The sequence below is a fragment of the Haplochromis burtoni genome, unplaced genomic scaffold (assembly GCF_018398535.1).
Source record: "Haplochromis burtoni strain Fernald_Lab_line unplaced genomic scaffold, NCSU_Asbu1 Contig_6, whole genome shotgun sequence".
NCBI classification, from domain to species: domain Eukaryota; kingdom Metazoa; phylum Chordata; class Actinopteri; order Cichliformes; family Cichlidae; genus Haplochromis; species Haplochromis burtoni.
Genome location: NW_024582367.1, coordinates 3,298,372 through 3,317,932, shown reverse-complemented (window position 1 = coordinate 3,317,932; position 19,561 = coordinate 3,298,372). Strand labels below are relative to the sequence as shown.

The 19,561-nt window shown below is 39.1% G+C and overlaps 1 protein-coding gene across 36 annotated transcripts in view; it reads left to right on the top strand.

Moving 5' to 3' along the window:
- The window catches only part of LOC102294395 (ankyrin-3), a 185,381-nt gene that overhangs the window by 138,098 nt on the left and 27,722 nt on the right, over positions 1 to 19,561 (top strand). For 26 of the 36 annotated variants that reach the window (XM_005913634.3, XM_005913630.3, XM_042223801.1 and 23 more), the window contains 13 exons: positions 932 to 1,034; positions 2,648 to 2,692; positions 3,594 to 3,700; positions 5,481 to 5,513; positions 7,030 to 7,254; positions 11,660 to 11,758; positions 14,657 to 14,811; positions 15,412 to 15,623; positions 15,777 to 15,984; positions 16,717 to 16,813; positions 16,905 to 17,133; positions 17,680 to 17,805; positions 19,010 to 19,132. In XM_005913634.3, coding sequence (XP_005913696.1) covers positions 932 to 1,034; positions 2,648 to 2,692; positions 3,594 to 3,700; positions 5,481 to 5,513; positions 7,030 to 7,254; positions 11,660 to 11,758; positions 14,657 to 14,811; positions 15,412 to 15,623; positions 15,777 to 15,984; positions 16,717 to 16,813; positions 16,905 to 17,133; positions 17,680 to 17,805; positions 19,010 to 19,132 — 1,762 coding nt within the window. The remainder of the gene's footprint in view (positions 1 to 931; positions 1,035 to 2,647; positions 2,693 to 3,593; positions 3,701 to 5,480; positions 5,514 to 7,029; positions 7,255 to 11,659; positions 11,759 to 14,656; positions 14,812 to 15,411; positions 15,624 to 15,776; positions 15,985 to 16,716; positions 16,814 to 16,904; positions 17,134 to 17,679; positions 17,806 to 19,009; positions 19,133 to 19,561) is intronic. The other 10 variants (XM_042223810.1, XM_042223763.1, XM_005913627.3 and 7 more) reach the window with 6 other exon arrangements.

Below are 19,561 nucleotides of genomic sequence, written 5' to 3'. Positions count from 1 at the left end.
CTCCCAGCTATAAATGTAAAATCTTTGGATAATTGTATGAAAAAATAAATCTGTTGCAGCCACATCTGCTCTTGGTTTCCACAGCCTTGTAATTTTAGCACTTAGAGTTGTGCTGTAGAGCACTTCCTGCCATTGATAGTTAATTGGTTCACAATAGTTTACTTGCATAAAGCTAATGGCACTGATGTAATTGCTGTTGGGATGTTGCAGGCAAACATTCGTCATGTCATTGCTCAGGAATGCTTTTTATTTGCCTCATAAAAGTTTGTCTCAAAGCTCCCATCACAAACAACATTACAGCCTGCACAAGCAGACAGATGTATACAAAGACATGAGGAGTCAAAATAGTGCCAGCTGATTATCAACAAAGTTGTCATTATTATGGGTAAATACCAGCTCCACTTTCCACCAGCATCCATCGTGTAGCAACCTGCCTTCCTTTTACATGCTATCCTGCTTTACTCAGGCTTATGGTGCTTTATTCTGTGTGCAGCATGGGATCAAAGTGAAGAGGCTAAAAATGCAGGAAGTGTAAGAACAGGTGTAGATGGAACATGAGTTTTCTTTCTTTTACTGTACACTGATCGCCCCAGAAGTACAATCTCATCTGCATCTGAAATTTTTTATTTCGATTTTTAATCACTTCAGCGAAATTACACATCAGTCATTTCTCTCAGCTTTTAATCTGTTTTCTTGTGGTTGTTGTTGTCTCTGGTGCCATACAGTCAGGTTCCTGGAAGCTGCATGCATTTAATGTGTTTGTGTTTGTTTTTTTTGTTTTGTTTTTTCTGTTCACTTTCATACCCCTTTACCCTCTGCCCCCCCCCCCCCCCCTACCACCACCACCTCCTCCTCCTCCTCCTCTTCCTCACCTCCCCTTTCCATCACTGTGACTGTTGTCTTGGTAATCTACTACGACAACCACACCAAGCCTTCGTTCCTTCAGTTCTGATAGGTCCAACATGCTGAACCGGAGCTCGTTTACACGGGACAGCATGATGATAGAGGAGATACTGGCGCCGAGTAAGGAGATGGTACGTACACTAACTGGACCTTCGGGTCTTAAAAGTGGACTTATTATGCTTTTTCTTATTTCCTGTCACATGAATCATGTTACAATGTTTAATCTCTAACATAACCAGGGCCAACGTGTCAAATAATGAGGTCAGTGTATTTACAAATAATCCAGACTGCTCTAAACTCTGTTTCACAAAGTCCCTAATATGGACATCACACATAATAGTCACATCCAGCTGCTGTTCAAATCTTCTGTTTGCAAGGAGCAGCCAATCACAATAAAGTTGGCTTAAAGGAGGGGTGATGGGCTCTGAATCAGCTAGTTTCAGATTTTGGATGAAGTGAGAGGCTGCTCATATAATAACGATTATTATGAATTGCAAATCATGCAAAGCTACTCTAGTCGGAGCAAAAAATCAGTTTGAAGCTGCTCGTGCTATGCTTCATACCTCTTGCTGGCTGCTCCCTTAGTTTAATTCTCTCAGCCGGTAATCCGCTGGTCATTAACTTTACAAGTGACACACTTCTGTCTCCAAATGTACCAAGGTGTCTTGGTGCTGTGCCAGAGGCTATGCAATACACCAATCCTCTTACACTTGTGTTGCCACTGACATAAAGACGATCAATCAAGTTACAATTTACTGAAAGAGGAAATGAGATTAGTGCTACCTGCTGCTATCTAAGAGGGATTATTGTGATGTCCCACTTACTTGAAAGATGCAAGAAAATAGCATTTAAGGTTAAGAAGAAGAAGAAGAAGTTCAAGTAAAACTTGCTCATAGAATACCCATGAGTTCAATGACAGCGCGGATAAAGATTATGCTTGCCTGTGAAGTGACAGGTAAAGTCTTTCTTGCATAAGCAGTGGCAAATGTGCATCTCTGTTTCTTAAAATGTAAAATTGGCACCAAACATGACTCATTGAACTACTTGGTTTGCTATCCACAAAAAAGCTGAAACATGCTGAAAACTGCTAAACAGTTTTGCTTTTTTCTTTTCTTTTCTTTGGGAATTACTTCAGCCAGAACATGGTACAAAATCTTTATATGTCAGCTAGCTATCGTGTTGCTATTGCATAATTTAATTCTGCATTGAATCTGCGTAGAGCCTCTAATGTAGCTGACACAACAGGCCTACGCCTTTTCCATCATGTATAATATCAGTGGAGGTTATCTATCCTCCTCCAGTCGATTTAAAAATCCCACTGAACACCACTCAACCTCTTCAAACCTTTATTTTTTTAGTTAATGCTTGACTGTAACACAACTGACCATTTTACTAGATTTACACAAAAAAACAGATAATTTTATTAGATAAAAAGAATTTGGACTTTTGTTTGAAACTCTGACTGGTTCTTTTATATTTGATTGCTTTTGCAAGCTGAAGGGGCATTTGGACCCAGAACTGGATAATATGGTTTAACTCTGAATTAAAAACTTTGCTCCTTTGCACAAAGAGTGGTCAAAAACTCTGTGGGGTCTATTTAACTGAAATTTAAAAAAAAAAAACTACATCTGAGACTATCTGCAAATTTATGACACTGGGACATATGATTGTGTAACTTGAGAGTAAAGATGTACTAGTTATTGAGTAATTGAATAACCACTTGTTTCCTCTAACGCTCCTCCAGATGCTTCGTAAGGAAAAGTCTTTCATTGTAGAGCAACACAATAAGGTAGATGTAGAAGTCATTATGCACTCTTCGTGTCAGTGGGTTTCCACATGTTGGTATCATTTAGTTGTGTAAAGCATTGTTAACTTTTCTTTTTTTATATCACTTATTTCATCAGTTGGATTCGGTTGTTACCGCGTGTATTTACAGTGTTTTAGTAGAGTAGCCTCCCTGTTTTTACTTATCCATGTGCCTTGGATAAGTAAAACCAAACTTTGTGTTTTTGTCACTCCCCGTTTTTCTGTAGCAATTTGGAGATTAATATAATACTCCAAGTATTTTTTCCTCATTGAATGTGAGCGAGTTTTCAGAAGTACTCTAAAATCTTAGCTTTAATTTTCTGTGTGAAGCATGGCCTTCAACTTGACATGTCATATTGGTGCACATCTGGAGTATAAATAGTGAATCTGAATCTTTCAAGAGCATCCTCAGACGGATGACACAACGGGCCTGGTGTCAGTGCATCTGTCTGTCTGTAAACATTTTTAGTCGCTTGTTTTCTGCCATCTGATGTCTGTTTTTTCTTTTGATCCTTAATGTGGTGATTTTTCATTTGCATTTTACTCCGAGCTTCGTTTTGATTGTCATCAAGATGTTTTTGACAGCTTGTGTTCTAATGAAATGTAACATCTCCTGATTTTTTTTTTTTACGCTAAGCGACATCTGCTGCTGTCTTTCTCGTGAAGAAATTATTTTATGACTCATTCATAAATTTGCAAGAAATATCTACAAAACTAGTGATCCCCGTCTAAACTTTGACATTAAATAAGGAATATTGAAAAATCTGTAGCCTCCACACTATTAGCCTTGCATGTGCAAAAGCAAGTCTTTACATTAAAAGGAGAAGTTAGCTTAGATTTTCACACACTCGTGAATTGCACTGACTCTGTTGTCTTCTCCACAGCATTTGGCAGCGGCTAAGGACTTTGACAGCGACTCTCTGAGGAGGTACAGCTGGACTGCAGATGCACTGGATAATGTCAACCTAGTGTCCTCACCAATACACTCCGGGTAAGCATGTTTGAAAATGTGAATGGATAAGAACAGGAGGAAAGAGTGGGGGGAGTAAAAAGGGAAAATATCTGACTTAATCACAAAGATGGAGTGAAAAAGTGGAAGGAGAGGAAGGAAAACGGCTTACCAGTTTTATACCCTTTAGAGGAAAGGATGAAGTGACTGTCATCATCTCCTTCTGCTTATTGTGTGTTTTCTGTTTGTTCTTCTTGCTGAGTCTCATTTTCTTTCCCTCTGACAAGGCAGCTCATACATGCAGCATTTTTTCTTCACCCTTTTTAAGTCTTTAAAGCTAATACTTTGAGGATTTCTGTAATTAAAAAAAAAATCAAACATTAATAACAAACAGGTGTAACTAGAAACTGCTGTTAAAAAGAAACTTTTAGTCACAACAAAGTAAAGCTGGAAAGTTGGCTCCTCCTCACCTTGATTTGAAGGTCACATTGTCTCTCGCAGCAGCTGTAGCAGGTAATCTTGACCTCTTGGTTAATTGCCCATTAAGGGACTCGTTTGAAAGTTACGTACACTGCCCGGCCAAAAAAAATTATAGTTGCATAAATTTTTTATCAAAACTTCGCCTTGTTAATGTGAAAATCAGACCATTGCGTAAAGCACATCCCAAGTTTCTATGGTTAAGGCCTGGACTGAACCACTCTTTTATAATTTGTTATCTTAGAATATGCCATCAGAGAAGAAACAATGCACTGTTTAAAAAATGTGGTCATTCCCTCATTTCTGGGGTATATAACATATATTAAACCAGATATCACCAACTAAAGCAACCCTAGATTATAACACAGCAAGCACAAGGCATGATGGGTATATCGCTTCATCAACTACTCCTGGTGCCTGAGGCCCCCCATCACTCTGGAGCAGGGTAAACTGGACTCATCCTGTCCACATTTACCAGGTAGATTTATTTACAGAGTCCAATCTTTATACTCCTTATCAAACTGAAGCCTTTAATTCTGATTAGCCTCACTGATAGGACTACAGTTTGTTTGACTCTTCTGAAACATGTCTTACAATGTGTTTGCAAGAGAAATGAGAAGCTACTCACTGCATCACTTAGAGATAATTAACCTGTTTCCAATCTAAACATATTATGGAAGACTCTTACGTATTTGCTTGGTTAAACGCAGGTGGTGAGTGTTTTTGGCCAGGCAGTGTATAGCTTCATCAGGCATTACTTTTTCTCTACTTGTCTTTAATGGATAAACTGTTAAGTTAGGATTACTTAAATTCTATCTGTTACTTAAGTAAAGGAAGATAAAGCTATATTTTAAACAAAGTTTTATTTGACATGTTTGGTAATGGTGAAAATTTGCCTTTCAAGGGTAGATTTAGAGAAGAAGACTTGGGGGGGTGGGGGGGAATGAAGCCACTGCCAGCAGCTGGTTATCTTTAGATTAGTGCAAAGATGGGAGAGAGGGAACCTGCTACACTGGCTCTGTCCAGTGGAAAATCCACCTACAGGCAGCTCTAAAGCTTGATTATCAACATGTTATATCAGCTATGTTAAAGCCGTATAAAGACAAAAATACAGTTCTTTTGCCTGTGTGATGTAATTTGCTGCTGGCTGTTTAACGAATAAAGAAGACAATCTCCTCATTCTAATCTCCACAAAACAGCAATTAAGACTATTTCCCACAGTTTTCCCTCAAATTCTTCCTTTAACTTGGGGTTCATTAATAATGATCTTCTCAGCTGTATTTCCGATTACAAAACTCTGTGGTTGACCTGTCACTCCTGCGTTGCTTTGTTGTCCATCCTGCAGTTTTTCCTCTCCGCTCCCGCAGTACGACAGCAGGTGATTGACTGTGATTGGTTGCCTTCTTTTTATCACCACCACTACCTTTTTTTATTTTATTTTATTTCCCAATGACATTGCACCTTCCCTTTTATATTCACTCATAACATCTGTGTTTGCTGTTCTCACCCTGTGTTGTTACAGACTTGACGTAAAGTGTTTCGGACTGTTATCCCTGTATTTATTCCTTCCTGTTTGTTAGGAGAAAATCTTTGAGTTTCTAACTGATCTGAAAGAGTCTGTGTTGCCAGATCTGACCGAATGTGACTTTTAAATTTAATGTTGCTGACATATGCTTTAGCCATGTGTTTTGGTTTTTGCATTCTCCAGCAGCAAGCCTCTACTGTCTTGACAATCACAGAATTAGCTTTAGTCAGTAAAAACATGGCAGATATGTCATTCTAGATCAAAATGTTAAAACTGAAACTCAGTAAAAGCATCAGTTTGGCTTATAATGTGACAGTGAACCCAGCTCAGTAGTTTATTCTTGGACTCTGCTAGAATAGTTTTGCATGAATCTTACGCTGGCTCTCTGTCTCTCCCTCTCCATTTAAGCATTCTCTCTTTGATTGGCTGCCAATTGTTAGCAGGGGATTTTAACAGCAGGTGGGCGGGGCTTTATTCACATACACGCCCCTCTTTATGGCGTCATGCAGGGCCAAGAGTAGAAAAAACTGACTGAAACGTTTCTTGAAACTTTGGCTATGTTTAATATGAGTATAGATGACAGTTGGAGTGTATGTATGACAGAAAATAAGGAAGCACATAACAGATCCCCTTCAAGCATATTTTTAAAGCAACAATTCACGTGCTGTTTGTTAAATAACATAAAAACTAACATCACATTTTAGCTACAGTATTGCATGGTGTGTGTGTGACTTATAAGTTCCTTGATTGAGTTAAATGAGCTGCACACAGAGGTACACTACCTTCTAATGTGGGTAAAAAGGCAAGACACACTGGAGGTTCCTGTGTTGGTGTCCTGGCTGTCGAATTTATATATCATTACAAAAAAAAAACAATAAAACATTTAATCTGACATCCTATGGAATCGACTAGTTTTTACATAATTCAAAAACATTCACTTTCTGTAAATGAATTTACCAAATTTGCGACATCTACACGCCAAAGCTGTTTTTGTTCTTATTTTATTTTTTCAACTTCAGTCATAGCCAGCACAGAAACCTCTGTACATTTTTGTTTTTTCTTCTTTGTTCACCTCTCTTTCTCCCTTTTACTCACACTTACTTTGTCAGTGTTTTGAAGATCACAGCATGGGACCTCGACTAAAGCTCTTCTCTGGTCATCAGTACAGCTGATAAACCAACATTTGTTTCTCTTCTTATTCCATTCCTTTTCTTTACCCTTTACTTGCCCCCTCTGGTTATCTCTTTGTCTCTTCACTTTGTTTCACCTCTTATCTTTGCACACTCCGTTTCCCTTCTTCTCTCTCTCCTGTCACTCTACGTCTCTCCCCCTCTTTTTCCGGCTCTTCCTACTTTTTACTTTCCGTCAGGTTCCTGGTCAGCTTCATGGTCGACGCCAGGGGTGGTTCCATGAGAGGAAGCCGTCACAACGGCATGAGAATCATCATCCCGCCCAGAAAGTGCACAGCACCCACCCGGATCACGTGTCGACTGGTGAAGAGGCACAAATTGGCGTCGCCTCCCCCGATGGTGGAAGGAGAAGGCCTGGCCAGCAGACTTGTTGAGGTCGGTCCCGCAGGAGCGCAGTTCCTTGGGTAAGACCTTCTTTTTAAACATCGCTGAGATTGTTTTTGCTGTTGCTTAACGGCTTATTTTTGTGCACCTTTGTTCTGTATCTTGACATTTCCTTCCTTCTGCTTCTTGCCATTGCCATTTCCAGCCACCTGCGTTTATATTGGAAAGTGTGAATGTGTGTATGTGCATGTTAGGGGTAATATTTGCAGTACAAGTCTTATTGTTGTAGTCTGCTCACCCCCAAGTAAGCAGTGTTTCCCCTTTGGCAAAGTAAAGGCAACATTAGTAATGACTGCAACATGTTTAAGAGTAAATATTGTAATGTAAATATGTAGCCATAATTGGGTTTTAATGTATATAGCTGTATTGCATGTGAGGAGTTTTTTAAATTCAGCAGTTACAGTTTTAGTATGATTTTAAAAAATGACTGCCTGTTTGATAAAGACGGCTAACAGCTGTGTATCTTGGTCCAAACTGCAAGACAACTCAAATATTCTGAAAGAATACTGCTGAATATGATGGGATTTCAGTAGAGCATACACTCAACAAAAATATAAACGCAACACCTTTGTTACTGCTCCCATTCCCCATGGGATGGACGTAGAGACCTAAAATTCATTCCAGATACACAATATAACCATCCCTCCCAAACAGTGGTCACAAATCAGTCCAAATGTGTGGTAGTGGGCACATCTGCTATATTGAGATAATCCATCCCACCTCACAGGTGTGCCACATCAGGATGCTGATCTGACATCATGAGTAGTGCACAGGTGTACCTCAGACTGCCCACAACAAAAGGCCACCCTGGAATGTGCAGTTTTTTGCGCTATTGGGGGTCTGGGGACCCAGAACCGGTCAGTATCTGGTGTGACCACCATTTGCCTCATGCAGTGCAACACATCGTCGCATGGAGTCTATCAGATTGTCAATTGTGGCCTGTGGAATGTTGGTCCACTCCACTTCAATGGCTGTGCGAGGTTGTTGGATATTCGTGGGAACTGGTACACGCTGTCGTATACGCCGGTCAAGCACATCCCGAACATGCTCAATGGGTGACATGTCCGGTGAGTATGCTGGCCATGCAAGAACTGGGACATTCTCAGCTGCCATCTGCCCTGAACAATGTGAACCATGATTCATCCGTGAAGCGCACACCTCTCCAACGTGCCAGACGCCATCGAATGTGAGCATTTGCCCACACAAGTCTGTTACGGCGACGAGCTGGAGTCAGGTCAAGACCCCGATGAGGACGACGGGCATGCAGTTGAGCGTCCCTGAGACGGTTTCTGACAGTTTGTGCAGAAATTGTTTGGTTGTGCAAACCAATTGTTCCAGCAGCTGTCTGGGTGGCTGGTCTCAGACGATCTTGGAGGTGAACCTGCTGGATGTGGAGGTCCTGGGCTGGTGTGGTTACACGAGGTCTGCGGTTGTGAGGCCGGTTGGATGTGCTGCCATATTCTCTGAAACGCCTGTGGAGACGGCTTATGGTTGAGAAATGAACATTCAATGCACGGGCGACAGATCTGGTTGACATTCCTGCTGTCAGCATGCCAATTGCACGCTCCCTCATTGCTTGTGGCATCTGTGGCATTTTGCTGTGAGACAAAACTGCACATTCCAGGGTGGCCTTTTGTTGTGGGCAGTCTGAGGTACACCTGTGCACTACTCATGATGTCAGATCAGCATCCTGATGTGGCACACCTGTGAGGTGGGATGGATTATCTCAATATAGCAGATGTGCCCACTACCACACATTTGGACTGATTTGTGACCACTGTTTGGGAGGGATGGTTATATTGTGTATCTGGAATGAATTTTAGGTCTCTACGTCCATCCCATGGGAATGGGAGCAGTAACAAAGGTGTTGCGTTTATATTTTTGTTCAGTGTATTTAAAGTTCCAGTGAACACTAGTTCAATACTTGGACTCAGCTCCAAATCTTTTATGTGTTTAAAAAAAATATAAAAGTAATGATACTTAGGAACCAAAAAAAAACAGCCTTTCTTTTGCTGCCGTGCTAGATGGATGTCGCAAACCAAAAATTGTTTATAATATTTCATTCAGAGAAGAAAGTGGAAATGTTTCTAATGAATTAATTTGTTTAAAAATTTTAAAAAAAAAAAAAAATTTTTAAATTTTTTTTAAAAAAAAACCTATGTCATGTTCCATTATGGATGTCATTCCAGATAATTAAAAATGTTTATTGTTTTTTTTTGTCTGTATAAATTGAGATATTATTAAAATTCGACAGCCAGGACACCAACACAGGAACCTCCAGTGTGTCTTGCCTTTTTACCCACATTAGAAGGTAGTGTACCTCTGTGTGCAGCTCATTTAACTCAATCAAGGAACTTATAAGTCACACACACACCATGCAATACTGTAGCTAAAATGTGATGTTAGTTTTTATGTTATTTAACAAACAGCACGTGAATTGTTGCTTTAAAAATATGCTTGAAGGGGATCTGTTATGTGCTTCCTTATTTTCTGTCATACATACACTCCAACTGTCATCTATACTCATATTAAACATAGCCAAAGTTTCAAGAAACGTTTCAGTCAGTTTTTATATCAAGATATTTGTTTAGGATGACGCCAAACGCACAAATAGGATCACAAGTTGGAGTTCATAAAACCAGACACAAGGCACAGAACATGGCTCTCCCCGAACTGTATTACCACCTTAACATCAAGGAATATGATTGAGAGCGCTTTAGGCGAGTGTATAGCTGTGCAATTTTGGGTTGTTCCACATAATCAGCATGGGAAAAACTGAAAATTATTATTATTTCTTAATTGCTCCAAAACGGTGGTCTTATGCTGGTTTAAAGTCAACATGTAGCGTTAAGCCATGCAGCATTAAAAGATGATTAACTCGTTAGAAGCGCTTCTCAAAATCACACGGAAGAGATGGAAGTAATAAGTTCAAAACTAAATGTTTGGAAGTTCAACAAAGAATTGAATCCATTTGATTTATGGCAGTCGAAGCTTTGTTTGCATGATGTGTTTCCCAGTTGTTATAACAGCCACAAAATGGCACCAAAGTGCAGGGAAATAACAGCTGTGTATCTGGGTCCCAACTGAGTAGGTTTTCCATAAACCTGATGCTCTACACAAGTTAATTAGACAGATGTAAAATGAAAACGGGCATTACATTGATTAAAGTCTGGGGGGCCTTGTGGTTAGTCCACAGAATCAGTGACGAACACACAATTACACCACTGGACTTGTGATTTTTCTAGCAGAATTGTTTGCCAAACCAGTCCTCTACAGCCCGGTTCAAGTTTTAACAGTGCAACCTCTTCTTGCAATTTGTATTATCTCAGAAACTTTATCAATAATTTAAAAAATAGTAAACTTAGCAACTGTTTTTAAACACTTTTAAACCAGTTGAGGATATATATAAACGAATCCTTATGGTGCACATGGCAGTACTGAGACAATAATAGCTCGGCCACACTAGTGTTAAAACCTGCAGTTGCCTGGTGATGATTTTCTTTTTCAGCCTGACTCGTTTGCAGTAGGGGACTGAACTCAGCTGGTTGCCAATTCTGGTTATATTTTATACAAATGTGAAAATTGGGGGCACTTGTTTTTTATTTTGCAGTTAATTTATAATTCTGCAACAACTGTGTAACTATTTGTGGAGACATTTCAGGATTTTTGTTGTAGATCTCTGAATGTAAGCATTCGATGTGAATTTCTATGTATGTAGACGGCAACAGATTTGCAATGAAAGGCAACAGATTTGAAATTTGCTTTGGTTTTTCACAGTTAATTATTGCGTTATCCTAAACAGAATGCATGTGCAGTGATTGCCAGCTTGACCTCATTCGATTGCAAACCGATGGCAGGCTGGCTACACTTTATTGCCATTTTATTGCTGTCTTGATGCACCAATGTGGCTTTGAAGACAGTAACTAACCAGGTCCATGTCTTTGAAGTAACAATCTCGAAGGCAACAAGTTCATTTCACAAGTAATTTTGGTTGTACTGCGGTCTGCAACAACTTGTGTAATATGGTTTAAGAGGCTGAAATGTTTAATTTCCATGTATTATAAAACAGAAAGTAGCAGCATTTGTTCCCATTGAGAAGCTGTCGCCAGGAATTCGTTGCTATTTTTGCTTGAAAAATTTCTAATTATTGCCCCATCTGCTACTCATATTACTGCATAACTCATGAGATATGGTTAAAATAAAGAAATCTGTGATGTACAGGCAACAAATATTGCCTCTGTCGCTTGTTGCCATTACTGATGCCACTAATTGTACCTGTAACAATAAATAAGATGTTGTTACTGATAAAAGAGCTTATTACTGATACGGAAATAGAAGTCGGTGGTGTGTGTGTGTGTGTGTTTTTACTGACTTTGCGAGTGTGTGTTTTGTGTGTATGTGTGTTTCATTATTTTGCGGACACAGTAAACTACATCTCCCCAGAAAGCTGCCAGCCCTTAATGAAGGCGAGAGCCTGGTTTGTCCCGTGCTACAGCTGGGACCCAGAGGAACTAGATTTATTGGGTAGGAACCAAACATGGCACCCCTTTCCCTCCTCCCTGCTCCCCTTTCTCCTGTATTTCCCACCTCCCCAAAGGAAACAACATGACCGAGGCTGATTCATGCTGATGGTTTATTTTACCCATCTCTGTTGACTTTGATTTGATAGGTTACAGCATCAGTATGGGTGCCATGTAGTTTTGGGAAGAAATAATCAATATAGTTGGAAGATGGGTCAACCAGCAGCTGATTTGTAATAGCCTCAATGACTTAACAGGCAGAAATTAGTTTTTGCATACAAATTCTTCCTAAAACTACACAGTTTAACTGTGAACTCCATTACAGTTAATTTTCCGCCACTTTCATTTATATATCATTGTATTTTTTTTTTTAATTTCAGAAGCTCTCAGTGGGCCTCTGACGTCACTGAATGTAAAGGTTTTGATTGGCTGTTTGGACTGGACTGCGCTTGTTGGGCATGAGCCTTTTTTTCCCTGAAGCCAAGCATCATTCTGCTTCTCATGACTACTGTTATCAGTTTTATGTCATCTCACGATAATTTTATATAATTAATGTCAAAAGCTCTCGGTAGAAAGTGTTATACTGATGACATTTTTATGTGAGCAGGGTTAAGATCCTAAAGCTGTGCCTCAACATTCAATTTTGACTCTGTATGTCCAACAGTACATTTGAATTAAGCTCAATGAACAAATGAAGCCAAACGAAGACCCAACCAGACTTTCAGGATTAGTTAAAGGGCCTGATCAAAGAATTACTTCAACCATGGGGGAACTAAATCCAGTTTAATGCACAGTTGTGTGCTGTACATGTTTTGTGTCTTCAAAAATTAATCAGGTGTCTTATCTAGACTTAAATCCAAGTGTGACATTTGAAGCTTTATATGCAAGTAAAAAAGGACAAATTTGAGCTGCCAAAACAAAAAACAGTGAGCTCGGCAGCATAAAAAGGCCTGAACATCCAGAGAAGACAAGTTTTGTGGATGATCACAGGATCCTTTCTATGATAAAGAAAAAACCCCTTTTCAACATCCACTGAGGTAGGCAGTAATAGAATGTAATCTACCATAAAAAGAAAGACTTTACCAAAGAAAATACACCAGAAAGTGCAAATTATTCATCAGCCCTAAAAAGGGAAATGAAGAATGGTCATAATGAAAAGCATACAAACCTAGTGAAGGAGCTGTATTGCATGGTTTCAGGGACAGTATCCAATAGCAGTGGATCAATAGTATCCACTTGTATCAAGTCAACTTTACTATGTAGAAAAACTCTTTCTTCCGATGACCATGATAGCCAGCAGTAACCTTGCATGTTTTGTCTTTTATGGCACAAGAAACAAAGCATGCAAAGTTTCCCTAGAAGTGCCAACAGCTTTGAACCCGGGACTTTCTTGCTGTGACACCATCATACTCCTAGTTTTTATTAGTATTTTGTGTTTATTTTATTGCTTTTTTGGTGCTTTTATCAGCACAGAATTATAGAGCTTTATGAACGTACAATTGAAGCCACGCACAGTAGTTAAAGCACATGATTTCACCTTTACAAAAATTTCTTTTTCTCAAAATTGAAGCAGTCCTGTTAGTTTTCTGGGACAGGTGACTTATCGTACCTACAGTGCGCTGAGGTGCGACTGCAATAATTGCTCCTTGTGTCTTTCAACTAGCTCAGTTTGTCTCTAATGCTGGCTCAAATTTATGAAAGTGAATTCTTTCTTCTTTGATTGAGAAAACAGGACATTCAAAAAAAAAACACTTTTTTATTTCATTTTTAATGTATATACTTACTCAGACAGCTTCACTTTAAACTTACTCTTCAGTTCTACTGCCTACTCTGAGAGTAGTGCATATTCATGTGTCTCTCTTGTGTTGCTATCATGCCTTGTTTAAGTAAGGGCTGTGCAGCTTTCTCCTCCCTCCCCTCATTACATCATGACATCATCTGTCTCGTCAAGTCGTGCAAATTCACTCTGAACGTCCCATCGACCCTGCAGCATGGCCGCCGCAGTGATTATGACGCTTCACTCTCATCAGCAGAACCACATTTCATTCACACCTGTATGTTATTAAAATCAGTGTCTCCACACTTTGTACTTTGTGTAAATTTGGTAATACTTTTTATTTGAATACCATGAATACCGTAGTATCTTCTTAAAGAGTTGTCATTTGAAAACTCTGTTATCGTTTGTCGTTCAGGTTTAGATTTAAATTAATCTAGCACAGACTTCCCTCACCATTCTTATAAGAGAGGACTACACTGTCTGCTCTCCCAGCTGCTCCGATAAAGGCCCTCATTTAAAAAAATGTGGAACGTCTTTCCTGAGGGCTTGTGTCATTTGATTCATGAATGACTTTGAGCATAAAAAAGAACTTTGCCTAAGTAGGTTCTAAGAATCACATTTGTAACATAAGCATCTGAAATCAGTGATTATAATCAGCAATCTAAATGAATGTGCAATTTCCCCACAAACAGGTGTTGGTTAAGGAATGGAAAAGCAGACTGAAGCCAGGCATCTTGTGTTATTTTATGGATCAAATCGTGAATTGACAAAAAACAAACATGAAAGAGTTTGGACAGAAGCAGAGATGTATAAAGTTCAGAACACTTATGTGCCTTGAACTGCAATAGTCCTACATGATTTTTAAGAAACCCCTTTACATCAAGTTAGAGAAAATTTGCTCATCAGCCTAACATTTCAAGTTACTACTGAAATGTGTGGTTTTTGTGTTTACTTTAGATTTTTACTATGACTTTACTATCAGTCCATTTTAGAAAAGAGGCCCCAGCTCCTAAAGACAAATGGTAGAGTGGCATCTTTCGTTTTGGCTTACATACTTACTTGTCATGCCAATCAGTCAAAGTCAAAAGTCAAACAATGATATTTCCTCGACATATACCTTACCAGGCCTGTGATAGTGGAGATCCCTCATTTTGGCTCGATGCGGGGCCAGGAGAGAGAGCTGATCCTGCTGCGCAGTGAGAACGGAGAAACCTGGAAGGAGCATCTGTACGACTGCAAGACTGACGACCTCAATCAGCTCCTCAATGGCATGGACGAAGGTGAAAAAAGTGTTCTAACTTTGTTTCGCTATGCTAGCATCTGCAGCACTAAACACCTAAACCACAAGTACTTCAGTTTCTGTTTTAGAGCAAGCTGTGGTAAAAGTAAGCGCATTAATGAGCAAACACTGAAATAAACTGAAGCAACACCCTGATGATAACTGGCTCAAGCTGATTGGAGCGCGTGTAAAATATGTATGACAAACATGTTGATTTCTGTGCTGAATAATGAGATACTTGGCTTAATTTAGAGGAAATCCAAAAATAATTCACATGGAGTAAATGACCTGATTAAATTGCATAGAAATCAGATAAAACATCAAACGAGCTTGATCACAGACTACTTCTAGTACAGCGAACATACATTGGCAAATATTTCAAGATTTTAAGATCATTCTGGGATTTAATCTGAAAAATGCCTGTAAGTGTCTGTAAGTCTGTAAGTGCACATTTTTGTGATTACAGAATGTGATACTGAGGGACTGCGCTTGTGTTTGTAGACAGTGAAATAACTAAAGATTTTAAAGTTTACTCCATGAGGTCGTTTTTTTCCCTTTTTTCCCCCATTTCATTTATTTGATTTCTTTTCATTCCCTGTAGAACTGGACAGTCCCAACGAGCTGGAGAGGAAGAGAATCTGCCGCATTATCACCAAGGATTTCCCGCAATACTTTGCAGTAGTGTCTCGTATCAGACAAGAGACGCACCAGATGGGACCAGAGGGCGGGACTCTGTGCAGTCGCAGCGTCCCATTGGTTCAGGCTTCCTTTCCAGAGGGAGCACTAACCAAGAAAATCAAGGTTGGATTGCAGGTGAGTTTGAGAGATGTAAACATTTGCTTTTTCAGTTTAACTGCAAGAGTTTATGATGTATAGACAAAATCACACACAGTACTATATATGTACAGTAAGGCTACAAAAATAAAACAACAAAATCCTCCTTCCCTGTTGGCTCTGCTATCCCAGGCTCAGCCGGTACCTGATGAGGCCGTGAAGAAAATCCTTGGTAATCGAGCAACCTTCAGCCCCATTGTTACTGTGGAGCCAAGAAGAAGGAAGTTCCATAAACCAATCACCATGACAATCCCAGTCCCGCCCCTCTCAGGGGAGGGGCTTACAAATGGCTACAAAGGAGACTATACTCCCTCCCTGCGCCTTCTCTGTAGCATCACAGGTATATGTGTTTTTTAGATGCCAAGAGAAGAAATATTTGAAAGTAACAACATTTGGGCCAGTCAGCATTTCTCCTGAAATAATGTTTCTTTATTGTTAATGAGAATTATTACACAAAATCGTGTCTTTGTTGTTTGAATTAGATATTTCCATTTAAAAACATTGTAGAACAGGACATTGCTTCATTACTTTACATTCTTGTCGATTAAAATTAGTGTAATAATTCTGGTCTGTGACCTGTTTTAAGTAAGTAAGGCCCATTCCTTCCTTCCTTACTACTTTTAACATGAAAATGCTACACAATGCTTAAACTTGGTGACAACCACCCTTTTAAATTCTGACCTAACTAGCAAAGCCACATGTGCTAACTGTAACTCTGAAATATCTCAGCCATGAACAACCCGTGGTAAATGTTTAGTCGGTGGCTGCTAGAGCAAACAAGACTCTCCGATCTGATATTTGTAATATTAGATATGCAAATGTATATTTGTAATATAAGTGCAATGTAAAACTCACAGTGAGAATGAACATTTCTGTGAAATGTTAAACTTTTGAGATCAACATCATATTTCACATTTTTCTAACAAAAAGTGAATGAATAGCATTTAGGTAATTATCCAGTACTTTAATAACATTTGCATCTTACATGTCTTAAAGCATGTCAAGTTGAAAGTGGAATAGACATAAAGAAGCCTGATTTTTCCTAAACTTTATCTGGATAATTATCTGCCAGGTGGTACATCACCAGCACAGTGGGAAGACATCACAGGCACAACTCCTCTCACCTTTGTGAATGACTGCGTCTCCTTCACCACTAATGTTTCTGCCAGGTGAGATCAATTTTTCAAGTCATACGTTTATATTTATGCATATATTAATCTCTGTCTTAAACACTGATCACTTTACTTGCTTCTTGTGCAGGTTCTGGTTAGCAGACTGCCACCAGATACCAGAGACGGTGGGCCTGGCCACACAGCTCTACAGGGAGCTGATCTGTGTGCCCTACATGGCCAAGTTTGTGGTGTTTGCTAAGATGAATGACCCAGTGGAGTCCAGCCTGAGGTGCTTCTGTATGACGGATGACAAGGTGGATAAAACCCTGGAGCAGCAGGAGAACTTTGAGGAGGTGGCCAGAAGCAAAGACATAGAGGTATGAGGGTTAAGTGAAGTAAATACAACTGATGTTACTTTTACTTTCATTATTCCCCAAGTCCTATCAAGTATAACTCGTAGTACAGTTTAGTCTATTATGGAATATTTTGTCATCTGTAAATTTATACTTTTTGGAACGTATCAATGATTATGATGAAAGCATTATAATTATTCTGTGAGGTTATTATAATGCTCTGGATCTACACACATGTCTAGAGCATTAGGAAAATTAGAAAGAAAATGGAAAATGCTGCTGAGGGTGGTGATAAGGACAACATAATCGAATAAAAGAAAATGAATAAAGTTAAGAAATGAAGGAATTTAATAGTTTGATCAACTGGAAGAAAATAAGATTTAATTTTGCACTCCTTAGTTAACTAAAATAAATGTATATTTATTGCTGCATTAGGGTTTTGAAACGTTTGACAGCGTGCAATCAGTTTCGGTGCTTAACACTTTATCACAGAAGCATTTCTTTATCTCTATTCTTGTAAATTTGTTTTATATTTTTATGTTAACTATGAATGCTGTTTGTTTTATTCAGGTTCTGGAGGGCCGGCCTATATATGTGGATTGTTATGGGAACTTGGCTCCCCTGACCAAAGCTGGTCAGCAGTTAGTTCTTAACTTCTACGCCTTCAAGGAGAACCGTCTGCCTTTCTGCGTCAAGGTACCTTAACATGTGCTCCAGCACCACCAGCACCTTTTGGCTAGGCTAGAATACAATGTTGGCTTAGTGCAGTCCAAATACAGGGTAAAAGCTGCAGTAATGGTTAAGTTAGTTCTATTGTTGTTTACTGCCTTTACTGCTCTTATTCATATTCAAAACCCAGTTCCTATTCTCTGGCTAAAGTCGTTAAATTAATCATTCTTCTTGTGTCATTTTGCACATCATTAATGTTAAAACTACACTTCTGTGTTAATTATTTTACCACATCACTGTAACAAAAATGAACAGTACTAAATCAGAAAAGTGTGACTATTTTTTATGTTACACTCAATTTCTTAGCATCTTTCCTCCATCTGATGTAACATGGTTTCAATCGGTGGTGTAGATGAAGCAGGTGGACAGGTGAACAAAGGTGATGCGACCATGATAAGGTGGAGATAAAGGTCACATGAATGAAATGAGTTGAAAGCAGAATGACAGATGAGCACTGAGATTTAAAGGGCACAAACTGAGGCGGATTGGCTCATAAAAAGCAGATGTAAAAATAAAAATTGAGAAACAAAATTGTTGGAAAGTTGAAGCGAAGCCCAAACACCCAGGAATAGTGAATACAAATCTTTTTTTACTGAATTTATGAATAAGCTTTCATGAGTTTGGTTAAAATTTCTTGTGTTGGCATATCCATTAGACTTCCAGGGGTCAATCCTGGAAGGCTACTGGTGAACCTTTTTTCCTCTTATAAAAGCACCATAACGGATGAGAATTTGGTCAGGTGGAAGTATATTGACCAAATGTTGATTACCTATAAAGTCTGTGGAAAGATGCAAATCAAGGAAAATTCACATGAATTTCCACCAGTTGACACAAAAAGACAGACAGACCCACAGACCATGGACCATCCCGATCCCCATTTCTACTCCTCCTCCCATTGGATGTGAACATTTTGTGTATTTAATTACGTGTTTTTGTGAAAATAAAATGATAAGATTCCTTTATAAGGTGTTCTAGGTGCATACAAGGTAAAAATGGGCAATTTTGGCCTGTTTGTAGATAGTTTCTAGGCATAAAGGCAAATAAAGTATATACCACTAATACCCTAGTGCTGATAAAAAAAAATGTATATATATTTATATTAAAGTAAATCTGCAGTAACTACCACATTGTAAAAGTAAGGAGTTCAAAAAGAACCATTTTCTCACTGTAGGTCAGAGATCCCAGTCAAGAGCCGTGTGGTCGTCTCACTTTCCTGAAAGAATGTAAGATCATGAAAGGCCTTCCACAAACTGCCGTGTGCAACCTGAACATCACGCTTCCCGCAGTGAAAAAGGTAAGGTAGCATACACCCACCATTCTCTGTTGTCACATCCATAACCATTTTCATGGTTAGGGTAGTTTCAGCCCCGGATAGATGAAAGACAGAAAGACTTTGGCCAAATTGCCGCCACTGTGTCTTTTATCTGTTTAAAGCTTCTCTCTGTGTATATCGGTTACATCTACAGTGGATTCTTGTCATTGGCTGTTTCATTTTGTTCCTACTCGCCTTTTGATTTGGATGCTTTTTGGCTGAGGGCTTGTGTGCAATGGTTTTTAGTTATCAGGCTGGCTTTTCGTGGCTTCATTTTGCTGCTGAATGTTGGCGCTTTATGCTCTTTTTTTTTTTTGTTTGGTCTGTTTTTATTTTTTGGGTTTTTGCTTTTTCCTTTGCTTAAGTGGCTCTCTTCTGAGTTGGAGCTTCTGTCAATCACTCCTTTTTCAC